Source organism: Nycticebus coucang, chromosome 3, assembly GCF_027406575.1.
Source record: "Nycticebus coucang isolate mNycCou1 chromosome 3, mNycCou1.pri, whole genome shotgun sequence".
Classification (NCBI taxonomy): Eukaryota; Metazoa; Chordata; class Mammalia; order Primates; family Lorisidae; genus Nycticebus; species Nycticebus coucang.
The window spans coordinates 54,139,197-54,155,928 of record NC_069782.1 but is presented as its reverse complement, the minus strand read 5'-3'; the positions used below and the strand labels follow the sequence as shown (position 1 = coordinate 54,155,928).

Genomic DNA, 16,732 nt, shown 5'->3' with positions numbered 1-16,732 from the left:
TTTTTGTCACCCTTGGCAGAGTACTGTGGCATCATAGCTCACAGCAACCTCAAACTCTTGGGCTCAAGACATTCTCATGCCTCAGCCTCCCGAGCAGCTGGGACTACAGGTGCTTGCCACAACGCTCCGCTGTTTTTAGAGATGGGGTCTTGCTCTAGCTCAGGCTGGTCTGGAACTCCCGAGCTGCAGCAAAGTGGAGTCTCCCAAAGTGCTAGGATTACAGGCATGAGCCACCTTGCCCAGACTAAATTTTATTACAGTATATTGTCAAGAAGGTATGTGTCCCTTAATGACAGAGGGATACTTATGAAAAACACATTATTAGGGGATTTCCTCCTGTGAATATGATAGAGGATACTTAACATAAATCTGTGCTATACACCTAGGTGTGGTATTTATTGCCTATTGCTCCTAGGCTACAAACCTATACAGTATGTTACGTACTGATATTGTAGGCAGTTGTAACAGTTGAGGAGTATTTGTGTTTCTAAACATAGAAAAGGTACAGGAAAAATATGTTATAACAGGTAAAATATGAGGCTGAGCATGGTGGGTCACACCTGTAATGCTAGCACTCTGGAAGGCCAAGGCTGGATTGCTTGGGCTCACAGGTTCAAGACCCTATTTCTACTAAAAGTAGAAAAACTAAGGCAAGAGGATCGCTTGAGCCCAAGAGTTGGAGGTTGCTGTGAGCTATGACACCATGGCACTTTACCAAGGGGCGACAGCTTCAGACTCTGTCTCAAAAAAAAAAAAAGGTAAAATAAGGGGCACATAAATCAGGCTTGAAGGTCTAGGATACTACTATACACCACTGTAGACTTTATTTAATGTTTTCCAGTATACCTGGCTTACACTATATTTTTTTCTTTTTCATTCTTCAATAATAAATTAACTTTAGCTTACTGTAACTTTTAACTTTTTACCTCTTTAGTAGTAACACTCTATTGAAAAGTTGAAAAAACACTGTATAGTTGTGCAAAATATTTTCCTTCCTTGTATCCTTACTCTGTAAGCTTTTTTTCTTCTTTTCTATCTTTTTTTTGAATAGGAACAGGGTCTCACTCTTTTGTCCAGGCTAGAGGGTAGTATAGTGTAGTGTAGTGGTATGATCACAGCTAAGTGCAGCCTTGACCTCCTGGCCTCAAGTAATAACACCTCTGCCTTCCCAGTAGCTGGGAGCACAGGTGCACACCACCATGCTTGACTAGTATTTTATTTATTTATTTATTTTATTATTATTTTTTTTTATTTTAAGACACTGTGTTGGCCAGGCCTTCAAGAGATCTCCCTCATTGGCCTCTACCAGTGCTGGGAATACAAGTGTGAGCTACCAAACCAGTAGCTTTTTTCTATTTTTAAATTTCTTTATTTCAGTTTTTCAACTTTGTTGTTAAAAACTAAGACACAATTAGCCTAGATCTATAGGGTAAGGATTGTCTTTCACTTCCACATCTTGTCCCACTGGAAGATGTTCAGGGACAAATAATATGGAATTGTCATCTGTGGTATCAATGCCTTCTTCTAGAATATCTCCTGAGGGACTTGCCTGAGACCATTTTATAGTTAACTTTTTACTATATAAATGGGAGTACGCTAAAATAATGATGAATGGTATATAAACACATTCACTTAACATCAAATATTGTGCACTCTATACATTTGCATATGCTGTACTTGTATGTGACTAGCAGTGCAGTAGGTTTGTTCCACTACAAACACTTGAATAATGTGTTGTGCTGTGATGTTAACACAGCTACAACATCACTAGGCTAAAGTAATTTTTCAGTTCTGTTATAATCTATGGGATCACTATCTATGCACATATATGATCCATCATTGCCTAAAACATCAGGCATGTTCTATTTTATTGTTACTGTTAATCTCTTGCTGTGCCAATTTTATAAATTAAACATCATAGTATGTATAAGTTTTGGAGTTAAACTTTTGCATTAAAAAAAAGCATGTATAAAACCAAAGCATATTTAGGGTTCATAATCTCCATGGTTTCAGGCATCCACTAGAGGTCTTGGGACATATCCCCAACAGATGAGGGGGACACTGACAGATTCTGTATCGTAGATACCACTCTTTATGTTCATAGTAGTGTATAGAATTCTTGCTGATGTGAAAAAAGTCAAGAAAAATTCTGTGGGCTGGGCACCTGTAGCTCAGTGGTTAGGGCGCTGGCCACATGCCCCAGGGCTGGTAGGTTTGAACCCAGCCCGGGCCTGCTAAACAAACAAAAAAAGTAGCCAAGCATTCTGGCGGGTGCCCGTAGTCCCACCTACTAGGGAGGCTGAAGCAAGATGATTTCTTGAGCCCAAGAGTTTGAGGTTGCTGTGAGCTATGACACTAGTGCACTTTACCGAGGATGACAAAATGAGACTCTGTCTCGATTTAAAAAAAAAAAAAAAATTCTGTGAACTTCAGGAAAACTTACGCTGTGTGCACTGAAGTGTGTGTTTTGCTTGTTTGTGGGGGGGGTCAGAATTTCTTTCTTTTTTTTTTTTTTTTCTTTAGACAGTCTCACTATGTCACCCCTCAGTAGAATGCTGTGATATCACAGTTCACAGCAACCTCATACTCTCGCTGGCTATTTTTTTGTTGCAGTTGTCGTTGTTTAGCAGGCCCTGGCCAGGTTCAAACTCGCCAGCCTCAGTGTGTTTGGTCTGTGACCGGCGCCCTAACTGCTAAGCTACAGACGCTGAGCCAGGGTCAAAATTTCTTTTTTTCTTTTTCTTTTTTTTTTTTTGTGAGACAGAGTCTCACTGTTGCCCCCTCTGTAGACTGCTGTAGTGTCACAGCTCACAGTAACCTCAAACTCAAACTCTTGGGCTTAAGTGATTCTCTTTCCTCAGCCTCCAAAGTAGCTGGGGCTACAGGCACCTGCCACAATGCCCGGCTGTTGTTGTTTGGCAGACCTGAGTGGGGTTTGAACCCTCCAGCCCTGGTTTATGTGGCTGGAACCCTTTAGCTGCTAAGCTATAGGCACCCAGCCAAAATCTTTTTTTTTTTTTTTTTTTTTTTTTTTTGTAATAGAGGGGCTTTGAAAGAAGTGGCCTTTTCTGTGCATTACTGGTAGATCATAATGCATAGATGTTACTGCTGTAATTTTAGGACCACCTAAAGCAATGTTGAGCCTGTCAGGGAGAATGAAGATTCTTTGACAGCGATACGCGATACCAAGGTTATCACAGTAAAATTTTTATGGGTAGTAAAATACCATCTAAAATAACTCCTTAGAAGGGAGAGAGAGTGATAACTAGTCCACACGGAGATCAAACCCCAGGACCCTGATCTCAATTAGCATCATGCTACAACCATTTGGAAGCAGTCCCAACTATCTGACAAAATGGCTGATCCTAAGTATTGGTAGGATTGTATCAATATAGGAAACTGGTGTCAACATAGGTATTTATGGATGGACTAAAATAGTGATTGTGTTGTACCAGGTTAGTGTAGCTGCAGTTATGCTTGTAAAGTTGTTTCTATTTGTGTAAACATTTTTACAGATTTACAGCAAATAAAAAAATCAAATAATGTGTTAACCAATGTTCTTTTATTCTTGCCTTTAATAATACTTGCGTTCTTTTTTACTCTTCCTCAGACCATGTGTTGTGGTTATAGTCTCTGCTGAGGAAGATGGATGCCCAGCTCCCTTTGAATAATATTGATAATTCTTATTTACAGAAGAGTTTAAAGTGCTCACTGGCCCTTGTGGGAAGCTCTTTAGTGTATTAAGTGTGTAGAACTACTGCTGCAACCAGTCCGCCTGAAGCTACAGCTGCATTGAAACTTCTTAACAAAACTTAAGTTACTTTTTTCTAATTTTTACTGTCACTACAATTTGAGCACGTTACTTTATTCAATAAAAATTGATTTCTTAAAATATTTTTGTATTGCTGTATGAAGAAAACTATGGCATTATTCAGTGACCAATGTCTTAGTTTCTGCCTCTTGCTAAAAATGGCTTTGTTTTCTGATACAACCTTGAGATCTTGGGCACCTTGTTAAATAAATAAGTCTTACAGGCATTCCACCTCATAACAAGTAAAATTGGTATGTAAACCTTCTGTAATTAGTTAATTGGATAACTCTTTCATTATGCCTTGCAAAATTTGAGGTCCCTTTGGCTATGTGTAAAATAAATGCTATTTCTCCTTCTAGGCCTTTTTCTTTCCTTTTTAAAAAATTGTATTCTTGCTTTCTCTTCTAAATAACAAAGCGTATCCATACCCCCCTTGGGATCCATAATAATATCTTGTTGATCTGTTTAGAGTCATAAAACAAGTGGATTTTTATTGGTCCTTCTCTATCCCTGTAAAAGTCCCTGACACTAGCTCCCTGTGATGTGCCATGCTAACAGTTCCTTAGTAAATTGCATTAATTAGGAGAGTCTTTGGGTTATGTCTAAACTTTTAAGTTCTCTTAAAATTGTTCTTTGTCCTTTGTTTTCTCATAAGATGTTTTACCTCATAAGAATCAAATAGTTACGGACACTGATTTAAGTACTTAGTTCCCAAAAAGGAGAGAGGAAGATAAAAATGGACCTTTCCTCTGGTGGGGGTTTAGTCAAGCTTGTGGCCCAGTAATGATTAGTTAGCAAAGGCAATTGGAAAGGGGTTAAGCGTTTTGCTAATACCTACATTTTATTTTTCTTATGCTTCTTTACAAATTGAACCACTTTCCATTTTTCTTCTCACAGATCTGTTTTGTTTTCCCCTTCCTTGCTTATCATTTAAGCTTATAAGTGACATCTACTAGTATTTCTTTAATTTCACTGGTGATACTCGGTAGCAAAAGTTTGTTTACTAGACCCTGAACTCTCTCTTTCTCTTGGTAATTTACTTGACTAGGTATCTAAGAAGCCAGGTAAGCATTAGCTCTTTGTTCACTGAGAATACTAAAACTATTATAAGGTACTAATTTGGGTAGTTTTATCTATAGTGCATTATTTCTCTTTCCCTTGTTAATGATTTTTTTTTTTTTTTTTCGAGACAGAGTCTTACTATGTCGCCCTCAGTAGAGTACTGTGGTGTCACAGCTCACAGCAACCTCAAACTCCTGGGCTTAAGTGATTCTCTTACTTCAGCCTTCCAAGTAGCTGGGAATATAGGCGCCTGCCACAATGCCTAGCTATGTTTTTGTTGTAGTTGTCATTGTTGTTTGGCTGGCCCAGGCTGAGTTCAGGTGCCCTACCCACTGAGCTACAGGAGCCAAGCCTTGTTAATGACATTTTGAATTATTTACATACCCGTTTTTGTTGTTCACTTTCCCATAGCTCAGTTAGTTCGCTCTGCTTTTTTCTGAAAGTAATAGCTTTGGCTTGGCATGGTGTCTCATAGCTATAATCCTAGCACTCTGGGATGCCACAGTGGATGGATTGCTTTAGCTCACAAGTTCGAGACCAGCCTGAGCAAGAGTGAGACCCCTGTTTCTACTAAATTAGATAAACTGAAGCAAGAGGATCACTTGAGCCCAAGAGTTGGAGGTTGCTGTGAGCTATAATGCTGTGACACTCTACCCAGGGTGACAGCTTGAGGCTCTGTGTCAAAAATAAATAAATAAAAATAAAAGTAGTAGCTTTCTCAGGGTTGGGAAACAAGATCTAAATACCAAAGAAAATAATTTTTTTTTTTTTTTTTTTTGCTGTTTTTGGCCGGGCCTGGGTTTGAACCTGCCACCTCTGACATATGGGGCCGGCGACCTACTCCTTTGAGCCACAGGTGCCGCCCCAATAATTGTATTTTTTACAATCAAATAGTGAAGACTTAAAATGAGTTTGGGGTATGTTGGTGATATTTTTATGACTTTTTAAAAAAAGACCTATTTGTATTTATGCATTGTTACTTAAGAGTATTTATTTCCAAGCAAAGTTATGTTATTACTCCATGTCACTCTTTTCCCAAGGGAATATTATTTTTATATTAAAATAAATACCAGTTGGAAAGTAGGATGCACCATATTATAGAAATTTACTTTACAGGCACTGTTGAAGAATAAATCTCTTGCATAAAAGGAATGAGATATCAGATTTTCTTTTTGTTGTTGTTTTTTTGTTTGTTTTTTGAGACAGAGTCTCAAACTGTTGCCCTGGGTAGAGTGCCGTGGCATCGTAGATCACAGCAACCTCCAATTCTTGGGCCCGAGTGATTCTCTTGCCCCAGTTTTTCTATTTCAGTAGAGACAGGGTCTCACTTTTGCTCAGGCTGTTCTCGAACCTGTGAGCTCAAGCAATTCACCTACCTCAACTAGGATTACAGGTGTGCTAGGATTACAGGTGTGACTTTATCAGATTTTTAAAACAAAAAATTTGAATTTGTATTCAAATCTATTTAATAGTATTCTGACTGTTATGTGATCTGGAGCATTATTCTTGTCTTACAGGAAGCTGAATATGGTGGGCATGATCAGATAGATTTGTATGATGATGTCATATCTCCATCTGCAAATAATGGAGATGCCCCAGAAGACCGGGATTATATGGATGCTCTCCCACCAACTGTTGGTGATGACGTGGGTAAAGGAGCAGCACCAAATGTTGTCTATACATACACTGGAAAGAGAATTGCATTATATATTGGAAACCTGACATGGGTAAGTAAAGTTAACATGTTAATTAGATTATTGGTAATTGATTTGGAGCTCCTCTAGTAGCTGTTTTTTCTCCCGTTTTTATTTTATTTTATTTTATTTTTGAGACAGAGTCTCACTTCATCATTCCTGGTAGAGTGCTGTGACATCACAGCTCACAGCAACCTCAGACTCTTAGGCTCAAGCGATTCTCTTTCCTCAGCCTCCCAAGTAGCTGGGACTACAGGCCCACCACATGTCCAGCTATTTTTAGAGATGTGATCTTGCTCTAGCTCAGGCTGCTCTTGAAACCATGAGGTCAGGCAATCCACCCACCTCAGCCTCCCAGAGTGCTGGGATTACAAGGGCGAGCCATCGCACCTGGCCATTTCTCCCGTTTTTTTTGTTTGTTTGTTTTGTTTTATTGTTGGGGATTCATTGAGGGTACAATAAGCCAGGTTACACTGATTGCAATTGTTAGGTAAAGTCCCTCTTGCAATCATGTCTTGCCCCCATAAAGTGTGACACACACCAAGGCCCCACTCCCCTCCCTCCATTTCTCCCGGTTTTTAAAAACAAAGTTTTGAAGTTACTATATTTGTGTTCTTTCTTTCTTTCTTTTTTTTTTTTTTTGTGCAATGAGGAGGGAAATACAAGTACTTTAAAACATCATTAATTCCATTTCTAATAGTTTTGAGTTTTGTGGTCATTCACCTTGTAGTTAAATGTAAACTTATTTTTGTCTTCAGTTATCCTTTATATATTACTACTTTTATCTCACTTCGGATATCCCAGTTTTACCAAGAAGAAAGAAAACATTGGATTTCAAACCAGGATTCAGAAGCATAGAAGGAAAGGAAGAGATGATTATCACTCCTAGTTTAAAAATAGTGTTCAGGGCGGCACCTGTGGCTCAAAGGAGTAGGGCACCAGCCCCATATACTGGAGGTGGCGGGTTCATACCCAGCCCCGACCAAAAAACTGCAAATAAAATAAAAATACTGTTCATTTCAAATTCATATTATAGATTTGAGTTTCATTTCTGTTCTTCAATTTGAAATCTAATTTATAGAAACTGCTACTATATGTTGTATTTTAATTTGAGCTGTTCATAAGACTATCAGTTACTGACTGAGAGTATCATTAACCGCATGTATATATTGATTTTTAATTTTACTACCATTAAGTCTTCACTCAAATAGCCCTATAGCATTTTTATATCTCTACTTTGTGTTATTACATATGAGTTAAGAAAATTACAAATCTAAAAATCAAACTAAAACTTACATTTCTTGAATAACATTTTCTTTTAAAATGTCTTCTTTACATTTCTTTTAAAACCAGTTGTGACTGATCTACCTCCGAGTCTGAGCAATAACTATTGGAGACCATAGTTAGGGGAGAGAGTGGAGGCTGACTAAGAATTTGAGTCTTAGCTCCACTGTCTTATTAGTTTTGTGACCTAAAGCAAGCTCTTTAACTTCTCCATTGCATTGTGTTGGGTGTTATTAATAGTTGATGTAAAATGCATGGTAAGTATTCAGTACATGTTAGTTTTTCTTCTTTCCATTTTGTATTTAAACAAGACTGGATTTATTTCACATCATTTTTCTTTTAAGAGGAAGTGACAAGTAAGATTAGTTTCATTGAAAATTTATAATCAGTAGTTTAAACCTGAAAGATAGCAGAAACTCTTGAAAGTAAAAGCCTATCTTATTTCTGAGGATATATATGCCTTCCACTTTCTGAAACGCGTATCAGGGAACAAAGTTAAGTTCTCATTTTTGTGCCATTTAAAAATTGGAGACTGGCAGTAACTATACTTCAATTTGTACAGAGCATTCATTTTCTTTTTTATCTAGAATTTACCCTTAAAAACCAAATTGAAATAATAGAAACCTTGAATAAGTTTTAATGATTAATGAGGGGGAAATGTCTTGCAGTGGACAACAGATGAAGACTTAACTGAAGCAGTTCATTCTTTGGGAGTAAATGATATATTGGAGATAAAATTTTTTGAAAATCGGGCAAATGGCCAATCAAAAGGGTAAGAATTTTTTCTTTTTTTTTTTTTCTTTTTTTTTTTTTGAGTACCTAGTATTTTTTTTCATAAGTTTGTAGCTATTAATTATTAAGGTACTGCTAATTATACACATGTGTAGGGCACATTGTTTATGAAGGAAAGAGATTCTTAGGCAACAATTCATACTCATTTCATGTGCCCTATTAATTGAATGCACTAAAACTAGTGGAGTTGGAGATGTGGACAGATTAGGTCTAGTGTTGGCTAATTTTCCCAAGTTTTCTCCATCTGTGGTTGAAGTGGTTTATTGAATTGTCAGTTTTAAGAAGCTTTGCTTTCCCTGTGTGATAGGGGAAGATGGACAACTGGAAAAAAAGGTAACATGGGTGTTTTGCTTTATTTAACTCCTAAACCGTGCAAGTGAGAGAGAATCTTTTCAAGAATATTATAAGAACTGATATTCAGAAGTAAAAATGTAAAATGCCACTATCTTACCATCCACAGATGGTTACTCTTATCATTTTAGTGAATATACTTTCAGGGTTTTTTCCTTAAAAATAATAGAATTATGGTTCACATGTTTGTGTTTTTGAGACAAAAATCTCATTTTGGCACCCTCGGTGAAATGCTATGCTGTCACAGCTCACAGCAACTTCAGACTCCTGGGCAAGTGGCTGGGTTTTTTTTTAAGAAGGAGAAATTGCTAGATACAGAGTGATAAAGAATAGATGTATATTTTTTAGTTCTATTAAAAAGATCGTGCTAATTTATACTAAATTAAGAATATTTTCACAGTATACATAATCTGAATACTTTTCAATTAACGTTCACTTCCACCTTGTCCAAGCCACCAGCATCTCTCATTTGAACTTTGGCAGTAGCTTCTTAACTGACACCTCTGCTTTCACCCTAATCCCCTGCATTCTGTACTCGACATAGTAAAAGTTTAATTTTAAAAAGTGACAGCAATACCTTCTGCTCAGAATCTTCTCAGTGCTTCCGGTCTCACCCAGCACCACTCCCAGTGTTGACAAGCTGCCCTGTGATCTCCTTTCCTACCACCTCTCCTGACTCCTATTTCAGCTACATTAGTCTTTTTGCTGTTTCTCAGAACTTTTTACTGTTTCCTCTTCTTTGTTTACTTCCCCCCTCCCAAATATCCACATGTTGCTTCATTCAGGTCTCCAACATATTTTGAATTTCCTTTTACAACCGCCCTGTGCAAAATAGCACTTTTCTATCCTTTCTGTTTCCTTTATTCTTTTCTGCTATAACAGATTTTACTTGTTTATTGTATTGTCTCCTCTCCCTGAACTTAAGTTTCATGAGAGCAGGAATTGTGTTCACTCTTGTATCTGCAGCCCTAGAATGGTGCTCAATGTATAGGCGGAGTGGTGCTTAGTAAATATTTATGAAATGAGTTAAGCTGTTTCTAAATGTTGGATCAAAGATAATCTTGATCAACCAACAGAGTTTGTTGACTAGAATAAGAGATCTATCTAAAGAATAATATTTACCAGTTACAGATTCCTTCATTCCTTCTCTATTCCTACTGCTTCACTTGACTATCTTTAAAAAAAAGAAAGAACCCTATAGAACAGTAAGCAGTTGGGCAGTGCCTGTGTCTCAGTGAGTAAGGTGCCAGCCCCATATATCGAGAGTGGCAGGTTCGAACCCGGCTCTGACCAAACTGCAACAACAACAAAAAAATACCCAGGTGTTGTGGTGGGCACCTATAGTCCGAGCTACTCAGGAAGCTGAGGCAAGGGAATCTCCTAAGCCCAAGAGTTGGAGGTTGCTGTGAGCTGTGACGCCATGGCACTCTACCGAGGGTGACAAAGTGAAACTCTGTCTCCCCAAAAAAGAAAAAGAGTCATCACAGGCTGGGTGCAGTGGCTCCCTGGGAGGCTGAGGCAGGCAGATGGCTGAGCTCAGGAGTTCGAGACCAGCCTGAACCAGAGTGAGACCCCGTCTCTAAAAATAGCCGGGTATTGTGGCCGGGGCCTGTAGTCCCAGCTACTCAGGAATCAGAGGCAAGAGAATCGCCTAAACCCAAGAGCTTCAGGTTGCTATGAGGTGTGACACAATAGCACTCTACCAAGGGCGACTATCTCTTTAAAAAAAGAACATTAGGCAGAAAAGATCTTAAAGCTAAGATTGTCCTCTTAGGATAATTTAGAAATCCTTAAAACTGTACAAGTGGGCAATCATTTAGTTTTTTTGTTGTTGTTTTTCTGAGACAGAGTCTCATTATGCTGCCCTCAGTAGAGTGCTGTGGCGTCATAGCTCACAACAACCTCAAACTCTTCGGCTCAAGTGCTTCTCTTCCCTCAGCCTCCCAAATAGCTGGGACTACAGGCGCCTGCCACAATGCCCAACTATTTTTGTTGTAGTTGTTATCGTTTAGCACGCCCGGGCAGGTTTTGAACCTGCCAGCCTCGGCGTATGTGGCTGGCACCGAAACCACTGAGCCTGACAGATTTTTTTAATGTGGAACATCCATAACAGAGTATTATTAAGCCATTGTAAGAAATGAAGTAGTGATACGTGGTATAACATAGTTGAGCCTTGAAAACATGCCAAGTGAAAGAAGCTGGTCATAAAGGAGACCTTCTACTATATAATTCCATTTAGATGAAATGTCCAGGAGGCACCAGTGGCTCAGTGGGTAGGGTGCCAGCCACATACAACAAGGCTGGCCGGTTCGAATCCAGCCTGGGCCAACTAAAACAATGACAACTAAAAAAAAAAAAAGAAGAAGAAGAAATGTCCAGAACAGGCAAGTCCATAGAGACAGGAAATGGACTTCGTGATTCCCTAAGGGTAAAGGAAGGGGAGAAATGGGAGTGACAGCCGATGGGCATGGAATTTCTTTCTTTCCAGGATGATGAAAATGATTGTGGTAAAACTGAACATACTAAAAGGTCATTGGATTTTCTATCTTAAACGAGTAACAATATGCTTGATCAAATAACATTCTAAGGTATGTTAGTATGGAAAGATAAATATGAAAGTGCATTCTTACATAAGTTTAAGAAATATTTTCAATATCTTAGATAAAAGTAAATTCATACAATTTTTAAAAGCAATAACAGTAACATTATTACTCTTTCCTCACTTTCTACCCTTTCCTTTAAACACGTTTTAGGTTTGCCCTTGTTGGTGTTGGATCTGAAACATCTTCAAAAAAGTTAATGGATTTGTTGCCTAAAAGAGAACTTCATGGTCAAAATCCTGTTGTAACGCCATGCAATAAACAGTTCCTGAGTCAGTTTGAAATGCAGTCCAGGAAAAGTAAGCAATCCCTCAGAGGCTTTTATTAAAAGATGTGCATTTTAACCCTAGTGCATTTGTTTAAGGTTACGCGTAGTGCATTTGATTAAGGTTGTTTTGTTACTAGTTCATTGAAACTCTATTTGAGAAAGTCTGTGCTTTGAATTTGATTTAATTGCTGAGTACCATATACTCAGTTCCAGTATATGGTACTTCCATTTCATTTTTCTCTAGATGTAACAGTCCCAGAACTTTACAAAATTTACAAGTTCTATAGCCCTGCCATTCTTGTCCTTTCATTCTGAACTTAGGAGTAAACAATACTCTGATCCTTAGATCAAGGGAAGGCTATGTGGATGTATGTTACGGTGGAGGAGAGACCATTGAGAACCAGAAGCTAATTGTTTGATTTTTTTGCTTGGTGCCAAGACCTTTCACTGCTTAGTAAATGAATATGGAAGAGATATGTCATTATACACTTAAAAATGTTATCATGTAAAGAGATAAGATCAATGGTCATGTAATTAACGGAAATTCAATTATTTTTCTTTTAATGTTTCATCACTTGAGATTTAATTGAAGAATATGTTAGAAAATTCAAATGACAGGAGGCTGAGGCAAGAGAATCGCTTAAGCCCAGGAGTTGGAGGTGCTGTGAGCTGTATGACACCATGGCACTCTACCGAGGGCCATAAAGTAAGACTCTTGTCTCTACAAAAATAAAAAAAAAAAAGAAAAGAAAATTCAAATGATATATGCTACTGAAATTAAGATTTCTGTTGAAACATTTTGGTCTTGGCTGCTGCAGAGAACTGCAGAGTTTGAAAGTAACTCATGTATACACATTGGACATATATAAATGTAAATAGATGTGAAGGTTTTTCTAACCAGTATTTCTCACGTAGTTCGCATAGGCCCAAGGCATCTGCAACTTAATCTCTAGTACAAATGAATTTTGAAGTAGGGTTGTTTCTAATAACAGTGGTTACATTTCAGAGAACTCTTCTATAAGTGCTATTTATGAGTATTTGGATATTTGCAGCTACACAATCAGGACAAATGTCTGGGGAAGGTAAAGCTGGTCCTCCAGGAGGCAGTTCACGTGCAGCATTTCCGCAAGGTGGTAGAGGACGGGGCCGTTTTCCAGGGGCTGTTCCCGGTGGGGACAGATTTCCTGGGCCAGCAGGACCAGGAGGGCCACCTCCACCTTTTCCAGGTAAAACTTTTCTTAAATTACCATGGATAAAACTTGTCAACCTAATACCTCTTTTCCTTTTCTCTCTTTTTCAAGTAATGCATTATTAATGTGACTTACTCTCCTTGTTATGCTATTTTTGGAATCCAGGAAATTTGATCAAGCATCTTGTTAAAGGAACTCGGCCTTTGTTCCTGGAAACTAGGATTCCATGGCATATGGGGCACAGCATAGAGGAAATACCCATTTTTGGCCTAAAAGGTCTTTATTTTTCTCCAAACTTGCTTGACTTATATATAGAATATTTACATCCATCTTATTTTCTTACCTCTTAAAAAATCCTTTCAAGACCATTTTTCCTTGTTTCACTTTCTAGCTTGTCATCAGAGTAGACTATAAGGTGGGTGATGTCACTGTAAGAAGTATGTTCACGGAAAGGTGGAAAATCTCTCTTAAGTGTTGTAATCTTCTCATTAAAGCTTTTGTTTCAATAATTTTTCTTAAGCATAAGTTGAGCTAGTTAAATTTGTAAGGATATGCTTCACCATTATAGCTGGTAGACTAGTATTTACCACATGGGTTTCGTTTAAAGAGAAAGAATCTTGATCTATGAGTTGTGCTTTAAAAGTATTATCTTGGCATATAAAGGTTGAAATCATCTTATTGAAGTGTTTTTTTCTCTCTCCTTTATTCTATAGCTGGACAGACTCCACCACGTCCACCCTTAGGTCCTCCAGGCCCACCTGGTCCACCAGGTCCTCCACCTCCTGGTCAGGTTCTGCCTCCTCCTCTAGCCGGTCCTCCCAATCGAGGAGATCGCCCTCCACCACCAGTTCTTTTTCCTGGACAACCCTTTGGGCAGCCTCCGTTGGGTCCACTTCCTCCTGGCCCTCCACCTCCAGTTCCAGGCTACGGCCCCCCTCCTGGTCCACCACCTCCACAACAGGGACCACCTCCACCTCCAGGCCCTTTTCCACCTCGCCCACCTGGTCCTCTTGGGCCACCCCTTACACTTGCTCCTCCTCCGCATCTTCCTGGACCACCTCCAGGTGCCCCACCGCCAGCTCCACATGTGAACCCGGCTTTCTTTCCTCCACCAACTAACAGCGGCATGCCAACATCAGATAGCCGAGGTCCACCACCAACAGACCCCTATGGCCGACCTCCACCATATGATAGGGGTGACTATGGGCCCCCTGGAAGGTAAGTTACTACCCTGTTTCCCCACAAATAAGACCTACTTACAGGAAAGATAAGACGTCCCCTGAAAATAAGACCTAGCGCGTCTTTGGGAGCACACCTTAAAATAAGACACTGTCTTATTTTCAGGGAAACAGTATATATCTCTGACAATATTTGGTAAAACATAAAAACAAGGACTCTGAAAAACATTGTATTGTAGGTATGTAAATAATATCATTTCAGCCTTCAGAAAGATGAGGTTTCTGAGTTGCTGTAAGTTTCTGAGTTGGTGTAAGAATTCTTAGCTTGTTTCAGTCTAGAAAATTAACTTTTATCTAAGGCATATGTCCAAAAGCAGCTAGTATGAATTGCTTTATACTTTTATGATTAACTTAGAAAGTCTGTTGAGTTCTAAGAGGAAATACTGTTGTGGTTTATTTTTATTTTATAGGGAAATGGATACTGCACGAACGCCATTGAGTGAAGCTGAGTTTGAGGAAATCATGAATAGAAATAGGGCAATCTCAAGCAGTGCTATTTCAAGAGCTGTGTCTGATGCCAGTGCTGGTTTGTATATTTTTTCCTGTAGTAATATTTACGTTATTAGGAATGACCCCAAAACTTACATGCAGTCTGATAGATAGATCACTTACATGTAATAGTTATTTTTATATTTCTAAGTCATTACTTAATTTATTTTAGAAATAGTGAAGAAAGATGTGTGCTACAGTAGTGGAAAGGCCCCTAATTTTTAAGTTATTAGATGTAGATTTAAGTCTTAGCCTTGACATTTAATAGTCCAGGGACCTTAAGGCAGCTCCCTGACTCTCATATTTGTAAAATGTTAACCTGTTTCATGTGTTAATTTCATGATTTTTGATAGTAAAGCACTAAAGACAGACATCTTTTATAGACATTTTAAAGCACGACTACTTTTGTAAAATGTTTTATCACTCTTAGCCCTAAGAGTTTTGATGGTAATTTGAAAATAATATTCATTTGACTTCAACCCCTTAACCTTTCCCCCCACAGGTGATTACGGGAGTGCTATAGAGACATTGGTAACTGCAATTTCTTTAATTAAACAGTCCAAAGTATCTGCTGATGATCGTTGCAAAGTTCTTATTAGCTCTTTGCAAGATTGCCTTCATGGAATTGAGTCCAAGTCATATGGTTCTGGATCAAGGTAAAACTTTCCTGTCTCATGTTTATTTAAAACTGCTGGCTTACAAATGGAAAAAATACAGTGTATAGGGCTTTTAAATAGGACTTTGCTTTTATTTAGTGTTTACTTAAGAGCAAGACTGATTTTGTAAACTAAGTTAAATATCAGGTCTTTGAGTTTACTCTTAGAATAACACTGTGAAGATCGAGGCACTATGTGATGTCCTTGCCTGTCTTTTTTAGCCTCATCTAATCTATTTTTTCTTTTTTTTTTTTGGAGACAGAGTCTCACTTTGTTGCGCTCGGTAGAGTGCCGAGGCATCATAGCTGACAGCAATCTCAAACTCTTGGGCTCATACGATTCTCTTGCCTCAGCCTCCCAAGTAGCTGAGACTACAGGCTCCTGCCACAACGTCTGGCTATTTTCAGAGGTGGGGTCTTGCTCCTGCTCAGCCTGGTGTTGAACTCCTGAGCTCAGACAATCCACCCACCTCGGCCTCCCAGGTTGCTGGGATTACAGGTCTGAGCCACTGCACCCAGTCCTTGTATCTCTTCACTTAGTATTCTCCAGCCATATTGGTCTCCCTTCTTTTTTCTCTGGATACATTAAACATTTGACCACCTCACTTTGTATTAGAGATTTCTTCTGCTGGAAGCCTTACCCCCTGCCTCTTATATCTAGTTCCTTATCCTTCATGTCTCAACTTAATCTAACTAATCTTTAGCCAGATTAGTTTGCCATATAGTTCTGATTCATTCTTTCTTTTCTTTTCCTTTTTTTTTTTTGGAGACTGAGTGTTACTATATCTCCCTTGGTAGAGTGCCATGGCGTCACAGCTCACAGCAACCTCAAACTCTTGGATGTAAGCGATTCTTTTGCCTCAGCCTCTCAAGTAGCTGAGACTACAGGCACCCGCCACAATGCCCTGCTATTTCTTTCTTTTTTTTGGCGGGGGGTGGGGGGTGGACAGAGCCTCAAACTGTCACCCTGGATAGAGTGCTGTGGCATCACAGCTCACAGCAACCTCCAACTCCTGGGCTCAAGCAATTCTCCTGCTTCCATCTCCCAAGAAGCTGGGACTATAGGTGCCTGCCACAACGCCTGGCTATTTTTTGGTTGCAGCCATTATCGTTTGGCGGGCCCAGGCTGGATTCTAACCCACCAGCTCAGGTGTATGTGGCTGGTGTCTTAGCTGCTTGAGCCACAGGCGCCGAGCCTCACCCAGCTATTTTTTTGTTGTAGTTGTCATTGTTAATTTAGCTGGCCAAGGCTGGGTTCAAACCCACCAGGCTTGGTGTATGTGGCCACCCTAGCCACT

General features: G+C 39.1%; 1 protein-coding gene across 4 annotated transcripts in view; it reads left to right on the top strand.

Annotated features, from left to right (window-relative positions):
• The window catches only part of CPSF6 (cleavage and polyadenylation specific factor 6), a 33,078-nt gene that overhangs the window by 6,238 nt on the left and 10,108 nt on the right, over positions 1–16,732 (top strand). For 2 of the 4 annotated variants that reach the window (XM_053583659.1, XM_053583660.1), the window contains exons 2-9: positions 6,391–6,600; positions 8,520–8,623; positions 11,748–11,893; positions 12,915–13,088; positions 13,218–13,328; positions 13,766–14,270; positions 14,701–14,816; positions 15,282–15,435. In XM_053583659.1, coding sequence (XP_053439634.1) covers positions 6,391–6,600; positions 8,520–8,623; positions 11,748–11,893; positions 12,915–13,088; positions 13,218–13,328; positions 13,766–14,270; positions 14,701–14,816; positions 15,282–15,435 — 1,520 coding nt within the window. The remainder of the gene's footprint in view (positions 1–6,390; positions 6,601–8,519; positions 8,624–11,747; positions 11,894–12,914; positions 13,089–13,217; positions 13,329–13,765; positions 14,271–14,700; positions 14,817–15,281; positions 15,436–16,732) is intronic. The other 2 variants (XM_053583662.1, XM_053583661.1) reach the window with 1 other exon arrangement.